Here is an 18,206-nt window from a genome sequence, read left to right on the forward strand (position 1 = left end):
ATGACATTTCATCATACAGTCATTTTGTTGGAAGTTTTTTCCCACTTGGTTAGACTATAATAAATTTAGTTTAATCCTTTATCCAAGTGTAAGCAAACAAAGTTTGTGCCTGAAGTATCTTCAGGACTGAGGCAACTCGTGGTAAAGTTAAACCAAGCTCTCATCACTCCTTGTCTTAGTATCTCCCATAATGCAAAGCACATCTCTTTGCAGACATGTATAATGCTATGCATTAAGGGAAGGGGCCACTACCCAGACTGGTTTCGACCTTTATTAAGGTCTCGTCAGTGGGAGCTAGACCCAGAGGTAGTGATACCAAGGTGGAAGCAATGGAGAAGTCATATTTACCTATACAAGTTGTCTGAAGTATCTTCAGGACTGAGGCAACTCGTAGTAAAGGTAAACCAAGCTCTCATCACTCCTTGTCTTAGTATCTCCCATAATGCAAAGCACATCTCCTTGCAGACATGTATAATGCTATGCATTAAGGGAAGGGGCCACTACCCAGACTGGTTTCAACCTTTATTAAGGTCTCGTCAGTGGGAGCCAGACCCAGAGGTAGTGATACCAAGGTGGAAGCAATGGAGAAGTCATATTTACCTATACGAGTTGCCTAAAAGGTGTCTCACTTTATTAGTTAATTACTGTGGATTTAGAGAAAGATGTTGGACGATTTTTTCCATTTGGTTAGACTATAATAAATTTAGTTTAATCCTTTATCCAAGTGTAAGCAAACAAAGTTTGCGCCTGAAGTATCTTCAGGACTGAGGCAACTCGTGGTAAAGGTGGACCAAGCTCTCATCACTGGTTTGCTTACACTTGGATAAAGAATTAAACTAAATTTATTATAGTCTTTCATCATCAACAACCATGGGTCCAATGCCCGTAGGTGTCTGCTGCCATCTTGATATGATTCTTCTATTGCATTCTATTTTGTGCAAGATGACTCAGTTTGTGTATAGAGTTTCTGCACCATTTGATGATGTCATCGCCCCATTCTCTGTTGGTCTTCCTCTTTTGTTCTTTCCTTCAATTATTCCAAAGAGCAACGTTTTTAGTTTTCTCTCATCATTCATTCTACATATATGGCCAAATAGATGTGGTTTTCTTCTGATTATTTTCTGGATCAGGTTTTCTTTTGGTTGTATTCATCTGCAGATTTCCTCATTGTTCACTTTCTGTATCCATCTTATTCTCAAGATCTTTCTATAGCACTTCCTCTCAAGTACCAATATCCTACTTTCAGATTCTCTCAGGAGTACCCAGGCCTCACATCCATAGAGCATGCTGCTGAAGATACAGGTTTCTACAATGCGCAGTTTAGTTTGCATCTTTATAGCTCGGCTCTTCCATATTTTGTCCATGGCTTTTAAAATAGTTGTTGCTCTGGCTATTCTAATTTTTATCTCTTTTTTTGGGGTGCAAGTCATGCGTCATGTGGCATCCAAGATATGTGAAGTGTTCCACATTTTCCAGTTGAAATCTGTCTATCGTAACTCTGTTCAGTAACTCCTATTAGTCTTAGTGCGAGAATTTGTTGCACTGTACTTCGATCTTGTCAAAATCCGGCTTGCTCATCTGGAAGATGTGCCTCCATATGCCCCTTCAGGCATTCTGTTAGTATTTTCATCAGCACTTTGCCAAGATGACTCATTAATGCAATAGTTCTGTAATTGGTGCATCTAAAGCACTGCCTTTCTTATGATGAACAACCAAGACCGATTTTTTCCACTCTTCGGGGGCATATCCTGATCTCCATATTTCATTACACAGCTGATGTATTTCTTTTACAACTGATTCTTCCCCATATTTTAGCATCTCACCTATTACGTTGTCATTTCCAGCACTCTTGTTGTTCTTGAGATGTTTTATAGCTTATTCACCTCCTCTTCCAAGAAGTCATTTTCAAAGATCTCTGCTGGTGGAGAGATTGCTTTTAGTTCTTTGATTACTTCTGTTGCAGTATCATTTAGTTGATTTTTATATAGTTCACTGCAATATCTTGTCCATCTATGTATGATTTCTGTCTTGTCCATCAATACTTTACCATTTTCATCTTTGACTACTACTAATCTTGTTTGCCACTTCCTATCGACATTTCTTATAAGTTTGTAGACTTCTCTAATTTTGTATTCTCCATAGTACTGTTCAATGTCTTTGCACTGGTCCTCCAACCATTTAGCTTTATCAGATCTTGCTGCTTTCTGTACTTCATTGCATTTTTGAAGGTATAACTCATCTGCTGCCTCTGAATTATCTCTTTTAAGTTTCAGTTCTCTTTTCTCTTGTACCAATTTTAGGGTTTTCTGAGTTATCCATTTCTTGTTGATCTTTTCTCTTTCAGGAATTACTTCCTCTACTGCTTTTTTTAGCACTGTAGTCAGTCGTTCTGCTCTTGTATTTATATTTTGTTTTTCACTTGCAGTCTTAAGCTTAGTTTCCAATATGTTCTGATATGCTGTTCTTAGCCTGTCTTCATTTAGTTTTGAGATGTCTCTAGCTTTTTGGAACTTTCCTTTGTACTTCTGTTTCAGTTTTAGTCTTATATTTGCAATCACTCAACTGTGGTCCAAATCAATATCAGTTCCTTGGAATGATGTGCACTGTTGAACTGAAGTTCTCCATTTCTGGTCTATTAATATCAGGTCGATCATATTCCTGTGTTTGCCATCGAAGGAGCGGCACGTCCATTTACGACAATCTTTTTGTTGGAATTTGGTATTGCAAATTGTCAGGTTGTTATCCGTGGCAAATCCCAGAAGCATCTCTCCACGTTCATTTCTTTCTCCATATCCAAATTTTCCCATAACCTTTTCCAATTTCCTTTCTATCACATAACATTAGCAATTCCTCAGAACTCTGTAAACAGCTAGTTCACAATTTACTTAGAAGTGCAGTTTTTCGACTTGTGTTATTTTTACCAATCTTTGCATTCCAGTCTCCTCCGATGATGAGTACATCCTGCTTCGGCACCTCATCAATTACTAGTTGTAGATCCCTGTAAAATTTCTCAATGTTTTCATCTGCACTCTCTGCAGTGGGCGGATATATTTGAATGGTTGTGATATTAAATGGTTGGGCACTGAATCTTGCAACCATTATTCTTTCACTAACTGGTTTGTATCCTATCATTGCCTGACAGGCCTTGTTACTTAACAGGAAAGCTACGCCTGCTTCATGCTTACTTTCATTTCCTGACCAGAGAACTCTTTCAGTGGGCAACAATGATACACCATACTCAGAGATTGTCAAGAAACTTCGCAGTGGGACTTCTGGAATAGACCGTCACTGCTGTTATGAACCTTCTATCATCGTCAGACTTCTGCTGGCAGGATGTGACTCCCCCCTCCTTGGAACGGCTGGACACAGGAACCTCTTTGAAGCAAGAGCCAGGAACAGAGTGATTTGCCCCCTCGATTTCTCCCTTTTATCCTACTCTCCCAACCTTGGAATTTCCTCAGATTAAATCGTTGCCCGGATTTTCTTGGAGGGGTTTTCTCTGCCACCCCGCTGTCGCTAAGTTTTGGCAGGAAAACCCGCAACCTGTTGACTTTCACAATTTGCACTAGCCTGACCTTAACGAGTTGCACTAGCCTCAGGTCTACATGTCTAATCCTCTCTGAGCCATTTCTTTGTTTGTATGAGTTCAGTGGTTCTTAAATATTTTAACAATTTACTCTAATATTTTACCAGATATAAAACAGCAAAATTAAGTTAAAAGTTAATTCAATTACAAGTATTTTGTATAATTTTTAATTCCCAATTAAAATCGATATAGAAAAATTTTGTTCTAATTTTTTTTCTATACAAGATTTTACACAAGTATTGGAAAATACAAGTTGGTTGATTGAATCTGCACCAATCAGTATGTTACTCATTTTTAACAAACCACTGATGTAATCATTGGAGTAAGATATTTGTGAATATGCTTTTCCTGATCTATTTTATTGTATCACTTAGCAAATTATTCTTCACTTTGTGGTTTTAGTGAATCACATTTATGATTGTTATCTTTTACTGTGAGAATTCTGAGTAAAATTAGGAGAGTGAACAGATCGCATGAATGGCAGAATCATATTAAAAATGAAGATGTTAAGAAAAGAACTTGATTGTTTGTATTCAGGAATGTATAAGCTGAGCTAATCTCAAGTGGCAAGGTTATGAGACAAAGCAAATGTATGAAATGGTAGAAAAATTATCCCTGGGAAGACCAAGATCTAGGTTGATCAATGCAGTTAGAATACAAAAATATAAGATCTGACAATATTGGAGTCTTGGCAGATAACAGCCTAATTTGGAGGAAAATAATTTATACAAAGTTAGTAATAATATAAAATTTTCAACTGGTACTGCTATACTTGTATTCTCCTTAAGGGTATACATATCAGTAATTAGTATTGTAGTTTTAACCCATATATTTCTTTTTTTTTAGCATTTAAAAAATTCTCTTTCTTTTCTCAAATAGGCTACTGGTAAAGAAATAAGAGTATATTATTTTAAAGATACCTATGAAAATTTCCAGGCTCCTAGAAAGTGGCATGATGCTACCAGAGATGAGCTGGTGTACAATATAGGTAGTGTACATTTAATATTTTGTAATTTATATTTATAGTTTTTGTTTATTATATTACTCAATGTATTTTTTAACTCAATGTATTTCCCCTCTTACTTTGTTATTTTCATGATTGCTTGAGCTTGTACAAAATGCCTATGTGCTCTAATCTCTAACTCACATATACTATTATTTAACTTGAATCCTTTAGTAATCTACTTAGCTTACCCCCCCCCCTTTCAATGCCGTTAAGTATACTCTCACTTGTGCTAGTACCGTAGACTTAGGAAAAGCCTCTGACTGGTACCAAATCCTTACTCTATGTTGCTATAATTCAAATGTATTAATCCTTAAAAATTGATTTTTGTTAATGACTGTGCCATTAAGGATCATGTAAAAGAATTTTCTGTCCTTCCTGTACATACAAGAGAATAATTTTGCTAAGCACGTATAATAATCCTTAAATCAATTTTATCTCAAGCAACTCCGAATTACTCGGTCATGGCAGTTACTTCACTTAGGTCACACAGGTTCAGTTATTTTTTTATGAGACAGTGCTTTGGCACTGTCTCATAAAACAAAGATCAGGCAAGTTATTAACAAAACAAACATGTTTATTCTAACTAAGACAATTAATATACAAAGGAAACAGTACATGTCATGTGTCTGATTCTCCACATATTCATTAAAACAATTCACTTAAAGCATTAGACAAAGAGATTATTTACACTCAACTTATTAAACACATGGATGGATATTAGCACACATAATCTTACTCTTATTACCATTAATATAAGGCAAAATTATACTATACACGCTCTAAGCATTATGTAACACAAGCACTATTCAAGTCTAGAGTATTCTTTTAAGCACATTCAAACTCACATTCGGCTTTCTGACCTCTTCAACACATTATGCCATTGGTTAAACAGAATCAACATCTATTGTCTACTCACAATCTAGGCTATTAACATAATGCAGTTTACTTACACGCTCACACTATCATGTACAGTCCTGGATCCAAAAGGATTAAGGGTGAATTCTGCTGGCTCCTTTCTTTTTCTTGCACAAAGGCTGTGATTGGGCACTATCCAGCAGTTGTTGTCTTGCAAATTCCTTCCTTGTAAGGTCTGGGTGTAATGTCAAAGAAATGCTCCATGAAGTAGTTGGCAATAGCAGGAGATATTGAATTACTGATTGCTGTCCCTTTGATTTGTTGGTATAACTGGTTTTTTGAAGGAAAAATAACCAGACTTTATTACAAATTCAAATAATTTGACAATGTCTGGAGGAAATTCTTGCTGTAGTAATTCTATGCTGTCTGCCAACGAAACATTCGTAAATAGCTAAACAACATCTAGACTAATCATAATCTCCGAATTGTCTATATGCAGAGTGGAAATTTTATTTCTGAAGTCCACAGAATTTTTTATGTGTAGCAGTTCTTCTAGTTGAAGAAGTGAGTAAATTTGACAGATTTTGTAAGTGGGACAACCTATACAGTCTACAACCGGTCTTAATGGAATTCCTGGCTTATGTACTTTTGGAAGACCATATAATCTCGGTGGGTGCCCGAAGGAGGTCTTTAGTGTTTTCTTTTTATCTTCATCCCATATCGATATTTTTTCTATAAGGGCATTAAGCTCTTTTATTTGACTACCAGTAGGATTTGAAGTGAGGGGCCTATAAGTCGAATAGTCTCGGAGTAACAGTGATATTTTTCTCTCATATTCTCTTCTGTCTTGGATGACTACAGCCTTCCCTTTGTCAGATTTCGTAATAATTGGGTTCTTGTTATTTTTTAGTGATTTCAGTGCTTTTTGTTCAGCATACGATAGGTTTGGCCACGGAGGCTTGGTGTTAAAAAGAATTTTTGCACACTTGAATCTTGTCCTGTTAGCTGTTTTTTGGGGTAAGGATCGAATACCTTTGTCTATACTCTGGAAAAAGTCTATTATGGGTACTTTATTCGGAGCAACAGCAAAATTATGCCCTTTTGACAGAACAAAACATTTGCTGTCTGTCAGTGGGCGGCCTGATACGTTGATCACTACTCTTCTGTATCTATGACAATATTGCTAGATTTGGGGTGGCTCACCGGTGGATCGGCACATTTGTTGAAGAATTTCACTCAAGGATATCTTGTAATACTGCCAGCGAACTCCCCATGATCTCCAGAACTACTGCTCGTGGGACTGCGACTCTTCCCCTCCTCGAAAAGCTTGCCATAGGAACAAAAAATAAGAGAGAGTTTTCACCCCTCAATCTCCACCTTTTAAATCATTTGCCTTGGCCTTCCTTCCAAAACTTCCTGGATTTTCTGGAGGCACCCTTATCACCCATGCTTATTAGGTTTTGGCAGCAAAACTCATATAATCCGGTGACCTTTGAGACCGTTGTTGACCTTCAGTTTACTAGCCTAATCCTGTCTGTTCTTTTTAGTTACAATTGCTTGTGGTTCTACATTCAGTTATTCTTACATTATATTATAAAATGTATTACATTATAGGTTATATACACTTTTAATTATAAGTATTTTATGGCCCATGTAAAATCGATATAGGTGAAAAATATTTCCATTTTTCACCACGAGATTTTACAATATTGTTTGCATTTGTATAGCATTTTGCTTTTAGACAATTTGTTTGTTTTGTTATGACATTATTTTAGAAGTTTGATTTTTCTCTATACATCTCTTCTTCATTCTCTTCTGATTTAAGTCTGAAACCTGTATGAGTGTGTTTATTGCACTCCATCTTCCACCATTTTTGCGATCTTCCCACTGGTTTTCTAGTACTCAGTTTCCATTTTTACTATTCTCCTTTTTTTTTTTTTTTTTTCATCATGTTGATATGCATTGTCCATTCCTTTTTTCCTCTTTGCCATCCATTCATTTACTGATTATAAGTAACTCACTTTTTAACATAATTCTTCATTTGTATTGTGGTGTTAAACTGTTCGATCATAACTGTTTCGGCTCTTGTTTCAGATGCATAAGTTAAAACTGGCCATATTATACTTTTCTTAATTTCAATATTTATATTTTTATTTTTGCATATTGTTCTGTGTAAACATCCAGAAATCTTGTTTGCCTTAAAAGCACTTGCTCTTTTATTTCATTTTCTGTTATTCCTTCTGAGTTAATCTGAATTCTTAAGTATTTAAAAATCATCACTGTTTATTTATAGATTACACCTGATTGATTGCCTTCTGATTGTAAGTTCTATTTCCATATTATATTTTTGGAAAATTTCGAAATGAAATATTTCTCTTTGTATCTCTTTGGTGGGAAAGTTATGTAGGTCTGTTTTCTGTAAACTGAGAAAAAACAGTGTCATTGGCCAGATGTGTGATCAGAGTATCTAAAAAATGCATGCTATTGTTATTTTCTTTTTCTATAGAAAATTGAAGTTTGATGTGGTTGCATTCTCATAGATGGTGATAATTCTAATTTAGTTGTCATCCATGGAACAAGACTTCAGGTAGGTAATGACTGCCAATGTTATGGAATCAAATGCTTTCTCATAGTCAGGCAGAGTGTGAGCCTGTATTTGTTGGATCTCTTGGTACTTATATCTGATCTATGGTGCAGAACTTCTGAAACTTTGTTCACTTGGCTGAGCAAAGGATAGCATTTTCTCCATGCAGTGAAATAGCACTCCTGTGAACATTTTGTAAATTACTGGTAAGAGGTTAAAAGGCCTATAGTTTTTCAAGTTTTATCTGTCGCTTTTTTTTATGTAAAAAAAAATCACTGTAGCATTGTTCCACCTCATAGGAATTTGGCCTTTATCAAGGCATTTAAGACATAGTTTGGCAAGTATTGTCTCTACCTCCAGATTACCAGCTTTTAAGATCTGCAGTAATACTATCTTCTTTTAGGACTTTTCCTCGACTCATTTTCTTGATAGCATAATTTCTTCTTGAAGGACTGTGGTGCTTTTTCTTTAGATATGATTTTTACTATACCATTATCATCTTTACTGTACAGTTTTCCATAAATTAGAATTCATTTACATTTCAAAATTTTATTTCTATTTTAAATAACTTTGCCATCATCATCATTTTTAAGAGCAATTATTTGCTTCCTTCCATTTTCCAGTTGATGCCAGATATTGTGCAGTCTGTTATTATTCTCAGTTGTTTTCTGAATAAGCTCATGGTTATACTTTCTTGTGTCCTCTTTAATATACTTCCATATAGTCATGCAAAGTTCACAGATAACAGATTTGCTTTGTTGAGCTTCATATTTCTCTTCATTTCTGTATGAGCACTTTTGTCTTTTATGATAGCTTTTTTCCAGGTTTTTTAGTTTCTTTGCCTGCTATCTTTGTGGCCACTTCGATCAGCATTTTGGTAATTCTCCTGTGAATTGTTGTTCTGTTATTTTCTTCTTCCTTTAAGATTTTTTCGAGTGGTAAGAAACGTTTTTTGAGTTCCAGCTGAAATGCTTTACAGTTGTTCTGAAGGTTTGCTCTATTGATTTGTTGATCAAGTGTTGAATTTGTTAAGAACAGTGCAATCTTGGATGATATTTTTTTTGTTAAGATGTAACGTATTTCACTTCTCTCTCTCTCTCTCTCCATTGTGGTAGTGTTGTGTCCACTTCCTGTTTGTTTTTTTCCTTAAAGAAGGTTCATAATGAAGAATGTTTCTGATTCTGCAAATTCTACTAAAAGCTTGCCACATTCATTTTTTTCACCATAGCCAAATTTACCAGCTGACGTTTCATCTTCTTGTTGTTGACCAATCCTTGCATTGAAGTCTCCCATGATAAAGTGTGGCTTCCCTTTGTTACTCAATTGTCAGATTTCTTCATAGAAAGATTCAACTTCAACATCATCATGGTAATCAGTTATGTATGTATTAGTTATGTGTCAGTTACGAGTTGTAACTGATATCTCTCGGATTGCTGGATCACTAGCTTTGCCACTCTGAGGAACTTTTGATCTCTACAATACTGTACCTCAGTTTCTTATTAATAACAAATCCTACACCACTATGACACCCATTGTCTCTGCTTCTGTAAAAGTACTAAAAGAAGTGTCCATTACGTAGTTCTATAAGATCTTCCCCCCTTCCTCCACACTTCACTTAGTCCAACAATATACCAGTTAATTTTACTAAGTTTGTCATCCAGTTCAAGAAGTCTTGAGTCAGAGGAAAGGAATTGTCCACTGTATGTGGCCAAGGTATCAAATGGCAATGTTGTGCATACCAGGAATTCTTAGCACTCTCTGCCTTGACCAGTAACAAACAATCCACCCTCCATAGAATGAGGTCAAGTTTTTTGTTGTACTATCATATTGTGAAAGATGAAGCAGTCTTCTTCATGCTGGCTAAGTAAGTTGATGTGGACTAGCATTTTCTGAAGTCCAGATGGGATGAGTATACCACTGTGAATTGCTCACCAGAGCCCCTTTTGTTGGAATGGACTATACCATGTGAAGGTGGGAATGACAGTTGGCTGGGTAAGACTGTGTTGCGCATTTAATCCCATTAATAGCCAGCGATGCATAATACAACATCTAATATACCAAATTCAAGGTTAGTAAATTGATTGCATTATACTTATAAGTTTTTTTTTTTTTTTTAAGAAAAGGAACAAATGTGCAATTTTTATGATGTATGCTATTTTGATCCTTATTGCTAGGTTATGAGTTAAGAAAAAATCTATAAACAGATTAATGATATTGCTATGGGTTCTCCCCTCTCCCCCCTTTTAGCAAACTTTTATATGGAATGCTTAAAGCAAAATACTTACCACAGCTACATACAAGCCCCTAGTGTGGTTATGCTATGTTAATGATGTTCACCATTTGGCTCCATGGATAAGACACTTTGGATACTTTTGTCACCTACTTAAACAGCCAATACCTAAAAATTTACTGCACAGTAGAAAAAGAATGTAATAACTGTTTACCTTTTCTTGATACATTAGTCACCCGCCTTTCAGATGGACCACTATCTTATTCCATTTACAGAAATCCCCCCCCCCTCACACACATACACACAAGGAGATATCCACATAAACAATCACATCATCATCCATCCCAACAGTATGGTATTTTAAAAACACTTACAGACAGAGCCTAATACACAAGAACAAAACATTTCTCTTGTTATGTCACAGGTATATCAGAAAAGACAGCCAAAGACTAATAAAACATGGCCTTCGGACACCATTCAAACCACATGTTAAATTATCAACTCTTATCCACTCTCTTAAGGATAAACTTCATCCTCTAGCATAACCTGAAGTGCATGAAGTTCCTTGTGACTGTGACTTAGCCTACTATGGGCAGACAAGAAGATCTATTAACATCTTCCTTTTAGAACATAAAAAATATATTCGCTATCATTATTATGGCAAGTCAGGACTGGCAGACCATGCTTTGGACATCCTTTCACACAGGATTAGATGGAAGAAAACCAATGTGCTAAGTAGAAGTCATTACAGATCAGAAAGATTATTTTTAGATTCTTCCATGGGTATGAAGAATTCTCCTAACCTGAACAAATATGGTTCCATTAATTTGCCAAAAATTTGGGAGGCTGTTATCTTAAAGATCAACTCCTACATAGCTGTAAGGCTTTTTTTTTTTGCAACATTAGAGGGTGCCAAATTAGGACTTCAGATCTTTCGCCCATTACAATTTGAATTGTGTCACTTACTCATTCTTGCATATAAACTATAACATACTACTTTGTCCTCTGAAGATACTGATTCAAAATTCAGCAAAATATAAGCCATTTAATAAACATCTTTTTTATAAAATAGTTTATTTTGTGTTGTTAATACTGTTAAAATAAGTTATGAACAAAGCACAGCTTATTGCTCCATTCAACATTGGCTTCTGCTGAGATTTCATCATGTTGTCACTTCTTCTGTAGGTAGTAAGAAAATTGTTTATTTTAGGAAAAATGTAGTGTGATAATAAAAATGTAGTTGTAGTTAGTTCTGATTGATTTTGTTTACATTGTTGTGTGGTAGGGAAGAAAAACTCTTTGAGTAAGTGAGTTAAATATTTAAAATACAGAACCAACATGGAAAATGTGTTGGACCGTCATTAATGCCTTGCATCTTTTTTGTAACATGATTTAAAAAGATTTGCTGTATTTCTTACCATAATTCAAAGTATGCATAAATAATGGCAAAAAGTATAGTAGAACTATGTAAATACTGAACATTTTCTCTACTTTGTTAAGTATATAAAAAAGGGGAAAAAATATTGAAGCATGAAATATAACTATTAGCATTGTCGAAACATTTATACAGCATATTTATATCTGGAACATGTCCCAACCCATCATCAGGCTTCAAGATTGGCATCATCAGCATAAGAGGCATCAATAGAAAAGAAATGGCATTAGCAGAACTGGATTAGTACCAGATTGACATAATAGGTTTTACTTAAACAAAGAATACAAACACAGGTGCAATCTTTCTAAGCAACAAATACAAGATGTTATATTCAGACAATAATAATCAGAGAAAGGAAAGAACAGCTATAGTATTCAATATTAAATATGAATGAAGATAATCTTCTTGGGGTAATATCAAATAGGGCTATGTGGGCAAATATCAGAATGGGAAGCTGGACAATGAAACTTATTTGTGCCTATGACCTCACAGAATTGCACTAAGGAAGAAGTAGAGGAATTTTTTTTAAGCATTCTCTAATGCTTCTGTTTAGATCTCCAACATAGAGATCTAAACAGCAGGGTATGGAAAATGTTCTGGTAAAATTGGAGGAAAAAGTAAAGCTAATAATAATAGTAAGTGCTGCTAAATTTTTCTTCAGGACATGGACTAGTTATTACTGACATTGTGTTCCAACATAAAAATGTGTGCAAATTCACATGGAGAGAAGATGTAAAAAATAAGAAAAAGTCTTATTGACCATGTTATTGTTGATAGCAGTGTTTACCCAATAGTTCAGGACATAAGGGTATAGAGAGGTTTTGAAATGGAAGTGACCACTTTAGTGTTGAGCAGGATAAGATTGAATTTCATATTCCAAATACGAGTGTATAAGAAAGGTTTAAAATGTATCAGAAGTGAATTGTAGACTGGAATACACAAACAATATTCAAGAAGAAATGAAAGGGAATTCAAAACAAGAACCAAACCTTGGAGATAAACTCACAACCCTGAAGAAAACATTGATTGATTCAGCAAGAGATGCATGTGGTGAGACTATTTGCAAGCAGGACAGAAAAATCAGAACTCTATAGTGTTCAGGAAGTTAAAGACAATAAGAAAGTATGTCAAAAGTTCTTGGGTACAGTAGCTTGTGCTCTTAGAGAATACAGCAAACAATGAAAAAAAGGGAAACAGTGAATGCTAAAAGAAGTATTGTGTAAAACTAGCTAAACAAAAGTCATGAGAAGACTTTGATAAGAACATAGAAAATAAATATCAAGAAGGTGGCAAAATATTCTGGAGGCTATTGAAAAGCTTGTAAATGGAGGAAAGATTACTGAAAAAGCAATCAGAGGTGATTAATGTGACATGGAAACTAATGATAAAGATATTCTAGATGTCTAGAGTAATTACTTGAATGCTAAAAGAAACAAGCAGTGACAGCATGATGGCAGAAAATGCTCAATACAAATGTTAGAGGCTTAATGAAGTGAAATAACACTGAGAAAGGATTAAAAATATTATTTAATTCTTCCAGTATTTCTTCTCATGCGCTAAGACATTGTCAGGGAGTACAGCCTGAGACTTGTACCCCCCACGCACACAAAGGCAACACAAAATTAAGTGAAACTCGTGGATAAGAGACTGGAGTCTTTAACTAGGTGGGGCATCCTCTGTGGGCACCTGTTGGTGGCCTAGGATGTAAACTGGGATATTAAAGTATTGGTATTTCCCATATTTTGGGAAGTTTGATGTGACCATACTTATTTAAATTAGGCTGATGTCTGAGAGCAACTGCAGATTCCAAAAATAGTTTCTTTCTCTTCTAAATTTACAGTCATGGAGCATGGTGATCTTTTTCCAATTGATTCTATGAACTGTATCTAAAGCATGGTCTGCAAGGTTCGACTGACCATAGTCATGACTGCAGATGTATTATTTTGTGTTTTCTTCCATATGAATATTGGCTAATCTTCCTGTCTGTCCATAGTAGGCCAACTTGCAGGAACAGGGCACTTAACATACTCCAGGCACAAAGAGAGGAAGAAGCTGGACATAAGAGATGATGACAGCATTGCTGAAATCTTTATGAGAGAAGGTTGAGGATTGGGGTAACTATTGATTATTTTTTTGATACTGTGGGAACTGTAGTCATTAGATAAGGTGTGGTATATATGAATTAGTTCTACTGTAAGAGAGTACTCATTGTAACAAAGGTTGTTACAACACTATCCAATAAGCTATATTGGATAGTGTTTTTATGATACCATAGTGTTGATGGGTGGGAAAGTTTTTGAATGTATCTGCCTGTGTGAGTGGGCTTTCTGTATACCGAAAAGGACTGATTACCATTGGGTAGCCATATTACCAAGGTGTCTAGAAAGGCTAAACTATTCTTGGTTTCTTTTTCCATGGTAAACTGGATTCCAGGTTGAAGACTATTGGGGTGAGAGAAGAAAGAATCCAATGTGTCCGAGTCATGAGGTCAAATGGAGAACACATCATCAACATATCTTAACCAGATAGAAGGTTTGAGAGGGGACGAGTCAGAATCTTGTTTTCCAAAATATTCCATAAAAAAATTAACAAAAAGTGGGGGGAGCTGAGAATCCATAGAGGTATCCTCTGTCTGTTAGTAAATTGTGTGCTTCCAAAAGAATTATCCAGAATGGATAGCAAAGGGAGAAAGATCAGTAATATCTGAAAGAAAAACTTTCTTTATAAGTGATAAGGTGTCATTTAAGGGAATATTGCTGTGAACAGTGAGGTGATATCAAAGCTAACACCAAAATATATGTATTACTTAATGTTAAATTCTCAATAGAAGTTTTAAAATGATGATTTTTTTTTTTTTATATTGCAAGTGGTATGACCAGTGATGGGGATAAGAAAGTTTGCTAACTACTTTGCTGATTTATAGCATGGAGAATCTGTAGCATCTACTGTAGATCTTGTGGAGTGAGGGATTGAATTTTTTGTATAGACCAAATGTTGCAAAAATTAAATAATATTTTTAATGCTTTTTCAGTGCTGCTTAACTTCATGAAGTCTCTAACACAAGTTTCTCCCAGCCCTTATGATTTAACATGTGGACACTCAACAGGAATCCAATCAAGAATACATATCAATACTTGAAATAGAAAGAGTAATTATCAAAAACCTGAAACATGGAAAGGCATCTGCAGTAGATGATATTTGATTAGAAATGCTCAAATATCGAGGTAAAGGTTTTTATAGTGACCACACTGCATAACTCAGAAGGCCTGGTAAGAGGGTCAAATTCCAGATGATTGAAGTATAGCTCATAGTATCCATCTGTGAAAAGGGAAATAAAACTGAATGTGAGAATTACAGAGGAATTTCCCTATTGAGCATTCTTGGTAAGATGTATATAGGTATACTTGAAATATGGCCAAGAAAAATTGTGGAAGGGAAACTTGGAGAAGAACAAGCTGGATTCAGGCCAAATGGAAGTTGTCAGGATCAACTTTAAGACAAGTAGTGGAGAAGTCATTGGGATATCTTGAAAAGACATATGAAAAGGTGCCAAGAGAAAAGCTGTTCAAAATACTGTATTAATGTGGTGTAAATAGGGTACTATATCAAGCAATACATAGACTATAACAAGTTGTAAGTCAGCAGTTAGAATTGAAGGAGGAACAGGAAGAAAATAGTTTGTTATTAAATCCAGTGTAAGACAAGGGTATACATTTTGAGAGTTTTTTCACTTGGTTATACTATAAATTAAAGATATCAAGAAATTCTATTCTTGGTTTCATCCTTTATCCATCCTTCATACTATGTTTATTACATTATTGAATACTAAGGCAAGTGATGTGAAATCATTAGCTTCTATACGAGTTGCCCGGTCCTGAAATTACTTCAGGTCAAACTTTGTTTGCTTACACTTGGATAAAGGATTAACCAAGAATATAATTTCTTGGCGTCTTTAATTTATAGTATAACCAAGTGAAAAAACTTTCCACATCTATCTCTAATCCAGAGTATTTTAGTAATAAGGTGTGACACTTTTTGGCTACTTGTATATGGAAATATGGCTTCTGCATTACTCCAACCTTGTCATCACTTCTGTTACTGGATCCCACTAATGAGACCTCTCTGAATCTGTCTCCCACAGATGACATCTCGATTTCAGCAAGATTAGTATACTTTGATTTTCTTGCCCTTGTTTTTTACTTTGATTTTATTTTACTAGTGCTAGTGGTGGTTTTGTCTCCACTGGCACTGGTTTTTTTTAAGTAAATATTAAGATTGCTGGTGGTGCAGTTAATATCTGCATTACAGATTACTTTTGCTGGTATTATGGCTACCATTTTATAGTAGCTCAAATATAGCATTTGCTGGTGATATAGAATTGTTTCTGTATCACAGAATTATTTAATTCTCCTATCTCTTACACCTGAAAGGTTTTAGTCTCCCTCAAATCCCCCTCAAGATAATGGTACCAATTCCTCCAAGGATGCAAACTCTAGAAATTGAAATTCCAGGATGTGAAGAAGCGAGACGTGTGACTAAGGTTTTATTAAAGAGATAGTTAGTGCTGGTAAGATTTATTCCTTCATGCTATATGATGGAGAGAAATATTTAACTGTAGTTAAAGATGTCGAAACAAGGGATAAACTATTACAGAGTTTTACATTCAAAGGTAACGCAGTAATTGCTGTAATGGTGGGAAGTCAGGTTAACAAAATAAAAATCGTAAAAGCAGTACAAGATTTCCAGTGGAATATATAGAAAAAAATAATGAAATTCTTATACAGACATTCTCGAAATGGCATAAAATCAGTAATATATGAAAGGGTTTATCAGGTGAAGATCCAAAGTAGATTTCTGGTGAGGTCACCTTCACAATGAATATGAAGATGTCCATACCAAATTTTGTCAACATCAATACAACCTAAATTATGGTAAACTATCCTGGAGTACAGAGGCAGTGTCCGCATTGTGGTTCATATGATCACTTGGGTGGCATTTGCCCAAAATCTAAATGTTTCAACTGCATGGAGATCAGACATATTGCTAATCAGTGTCTCAAATCCTCTCAGAAATGTGAAAGTTCTGAACACCGAGAACTTTTGCTGAAAGAGTGGTAACATGGTAGAGCCAGTTTAGAACATTGTATATATCAGAGAGGCATAGAGATGGGTTCCTGATTTTCCAGCTCAGTCTGGTAAAGACAGCACTTTTAAACAAACTATGCTTGGTAAAACCACAAAAAGTGTGTGATCAAATCAGCCAGAAATTAGCCCCAAAATTCCAAAACTGCAGGAGCCGCTTTCCCACTTTCATTATTGAAATTACCAATAATCACCCTAGTATAACAGCTAAAGAGATACAAGATGAAATGCAAACATGAAACTGTTGTATAAGGAGAAACCAGAGAAAAAACAGAAAAGCAAGTAAGACAACTGAAAGAACTTAATATGCAGACAAGATCATCAAAAAGAAAAGATGAATTAATAAAAAAAATTAAAAGATGTGTTAAAAAAGGAACTAAATCTAAAAGAAGAAGAAATAATAAAAAAATGTAAAGATGGAGAAGGTTGTGGATCATTAAATGAAGACTCTTCAGGCTCAGAAGATTTATGGACTATGAAGAACCATTTCAATGCTAATAAACAGAAAACAAGAGATGCAATTAAAGAAAAAATAATAGTTTAGTGATTCAAAGTTTTCTTAGTACGATTATCATCTACATGAAAAGAAAATAACTACTTCCGATTCAAGAACAATAACATGGAATTGAAATAATGGAAAGCAACTGGAAAACAGTTTACAAGAAGCAGGCTACACAATTGCTCCTCCACAGATTGAAGACCTCATCGGGTTCACCCAAAATCTAGAAGTCTGTTCACATTACAGATTGTAACAGGAACCTATATCTTGGTCTTCCTCAGTCCCAAAATGTGAGCGAATTCCTCCTTTCTTCTATTCCTCTTGCCCACACACGGCACCAATATGATATATAGGTCTTGTGACCTTTCAAGTGCAGATCAGATATATAAAAAAAGAAAGAAAGAAAGAAATTGTCAGTGCATGTTTGAGAGGAGTGTCAGGGAGAAAAGTCAGGTGGGAGTTTAATGAATGAGTGGCATCATTACAGCAGAGAAAAAAATAATGATGATAATAAATGTTGTGAAGTGAATGAAAAGAAAGATAAGCAGTTTCATGAGCTGAAAAAAGCACAGGCAAGAAGAGTGACCTGATAGTACCCAATTTCACTTGTGTTGATGTTTGATTGAGCTTTCAACACTTTAGCCTGTATTATAGTGCACTACTATAATGAATATTTAGGTATTTGGTATAATACAGTATAGAGTTTGACCAACAGATTCCAATTGTTGCCTCTGTTCTTATTTGCTTGAGAACCAAGTACATTTTCACTTAATAATAGTACATGTACACATGCTGGCCACTGAATTAGAAACTTTTATGCAGATTCATGTAAACATCACTTATGCAGTGCATAGGCAAAATATTTGGTCA

At 35.2% G+C, this 18,206-nt stretch overlaps 1 protein-coding gene across 1 annotated transcript in view; it reads left to right on the forward strand.

Annotated features, from left to right (window-relative positions):
- Positions 1-18,206, forward strand: part of xmas (RRM_XMAS2 and SAC3_GANP domain-containing protein xmas) — a 523,534-nt gene that overhangs the window by 482,875 nt on the left and 22,453 nt on the right. Inside the window, exon 25 of the mRNA XM_090401436.1 lies at positions 4,466-4,574. Within this exon, the coding sequence (XP_090257562.1) occupies positions 4,466-4,574 (109 nt within the window). The remainder of the gene's footprint in view (positions 1-4,465; positions 4,575-18,206) is intronic.

Source organism: Typopeltis vanoorti, chromosome 12 (genome assembly GCF_054136105.1).
Source record: "Typopeltis vanoorti isolate ZY-2024b chromosome 12, IOZ_Tvanoo_1.0, whole genome shotgun sequence".
NCBI classification, from domain to species: Eukaryota; Metazoa; Arthropoda; class Arachnida; order Uropygi; family Thelyphonidae; genus Typopeltis; species Typopeltis vanoorti.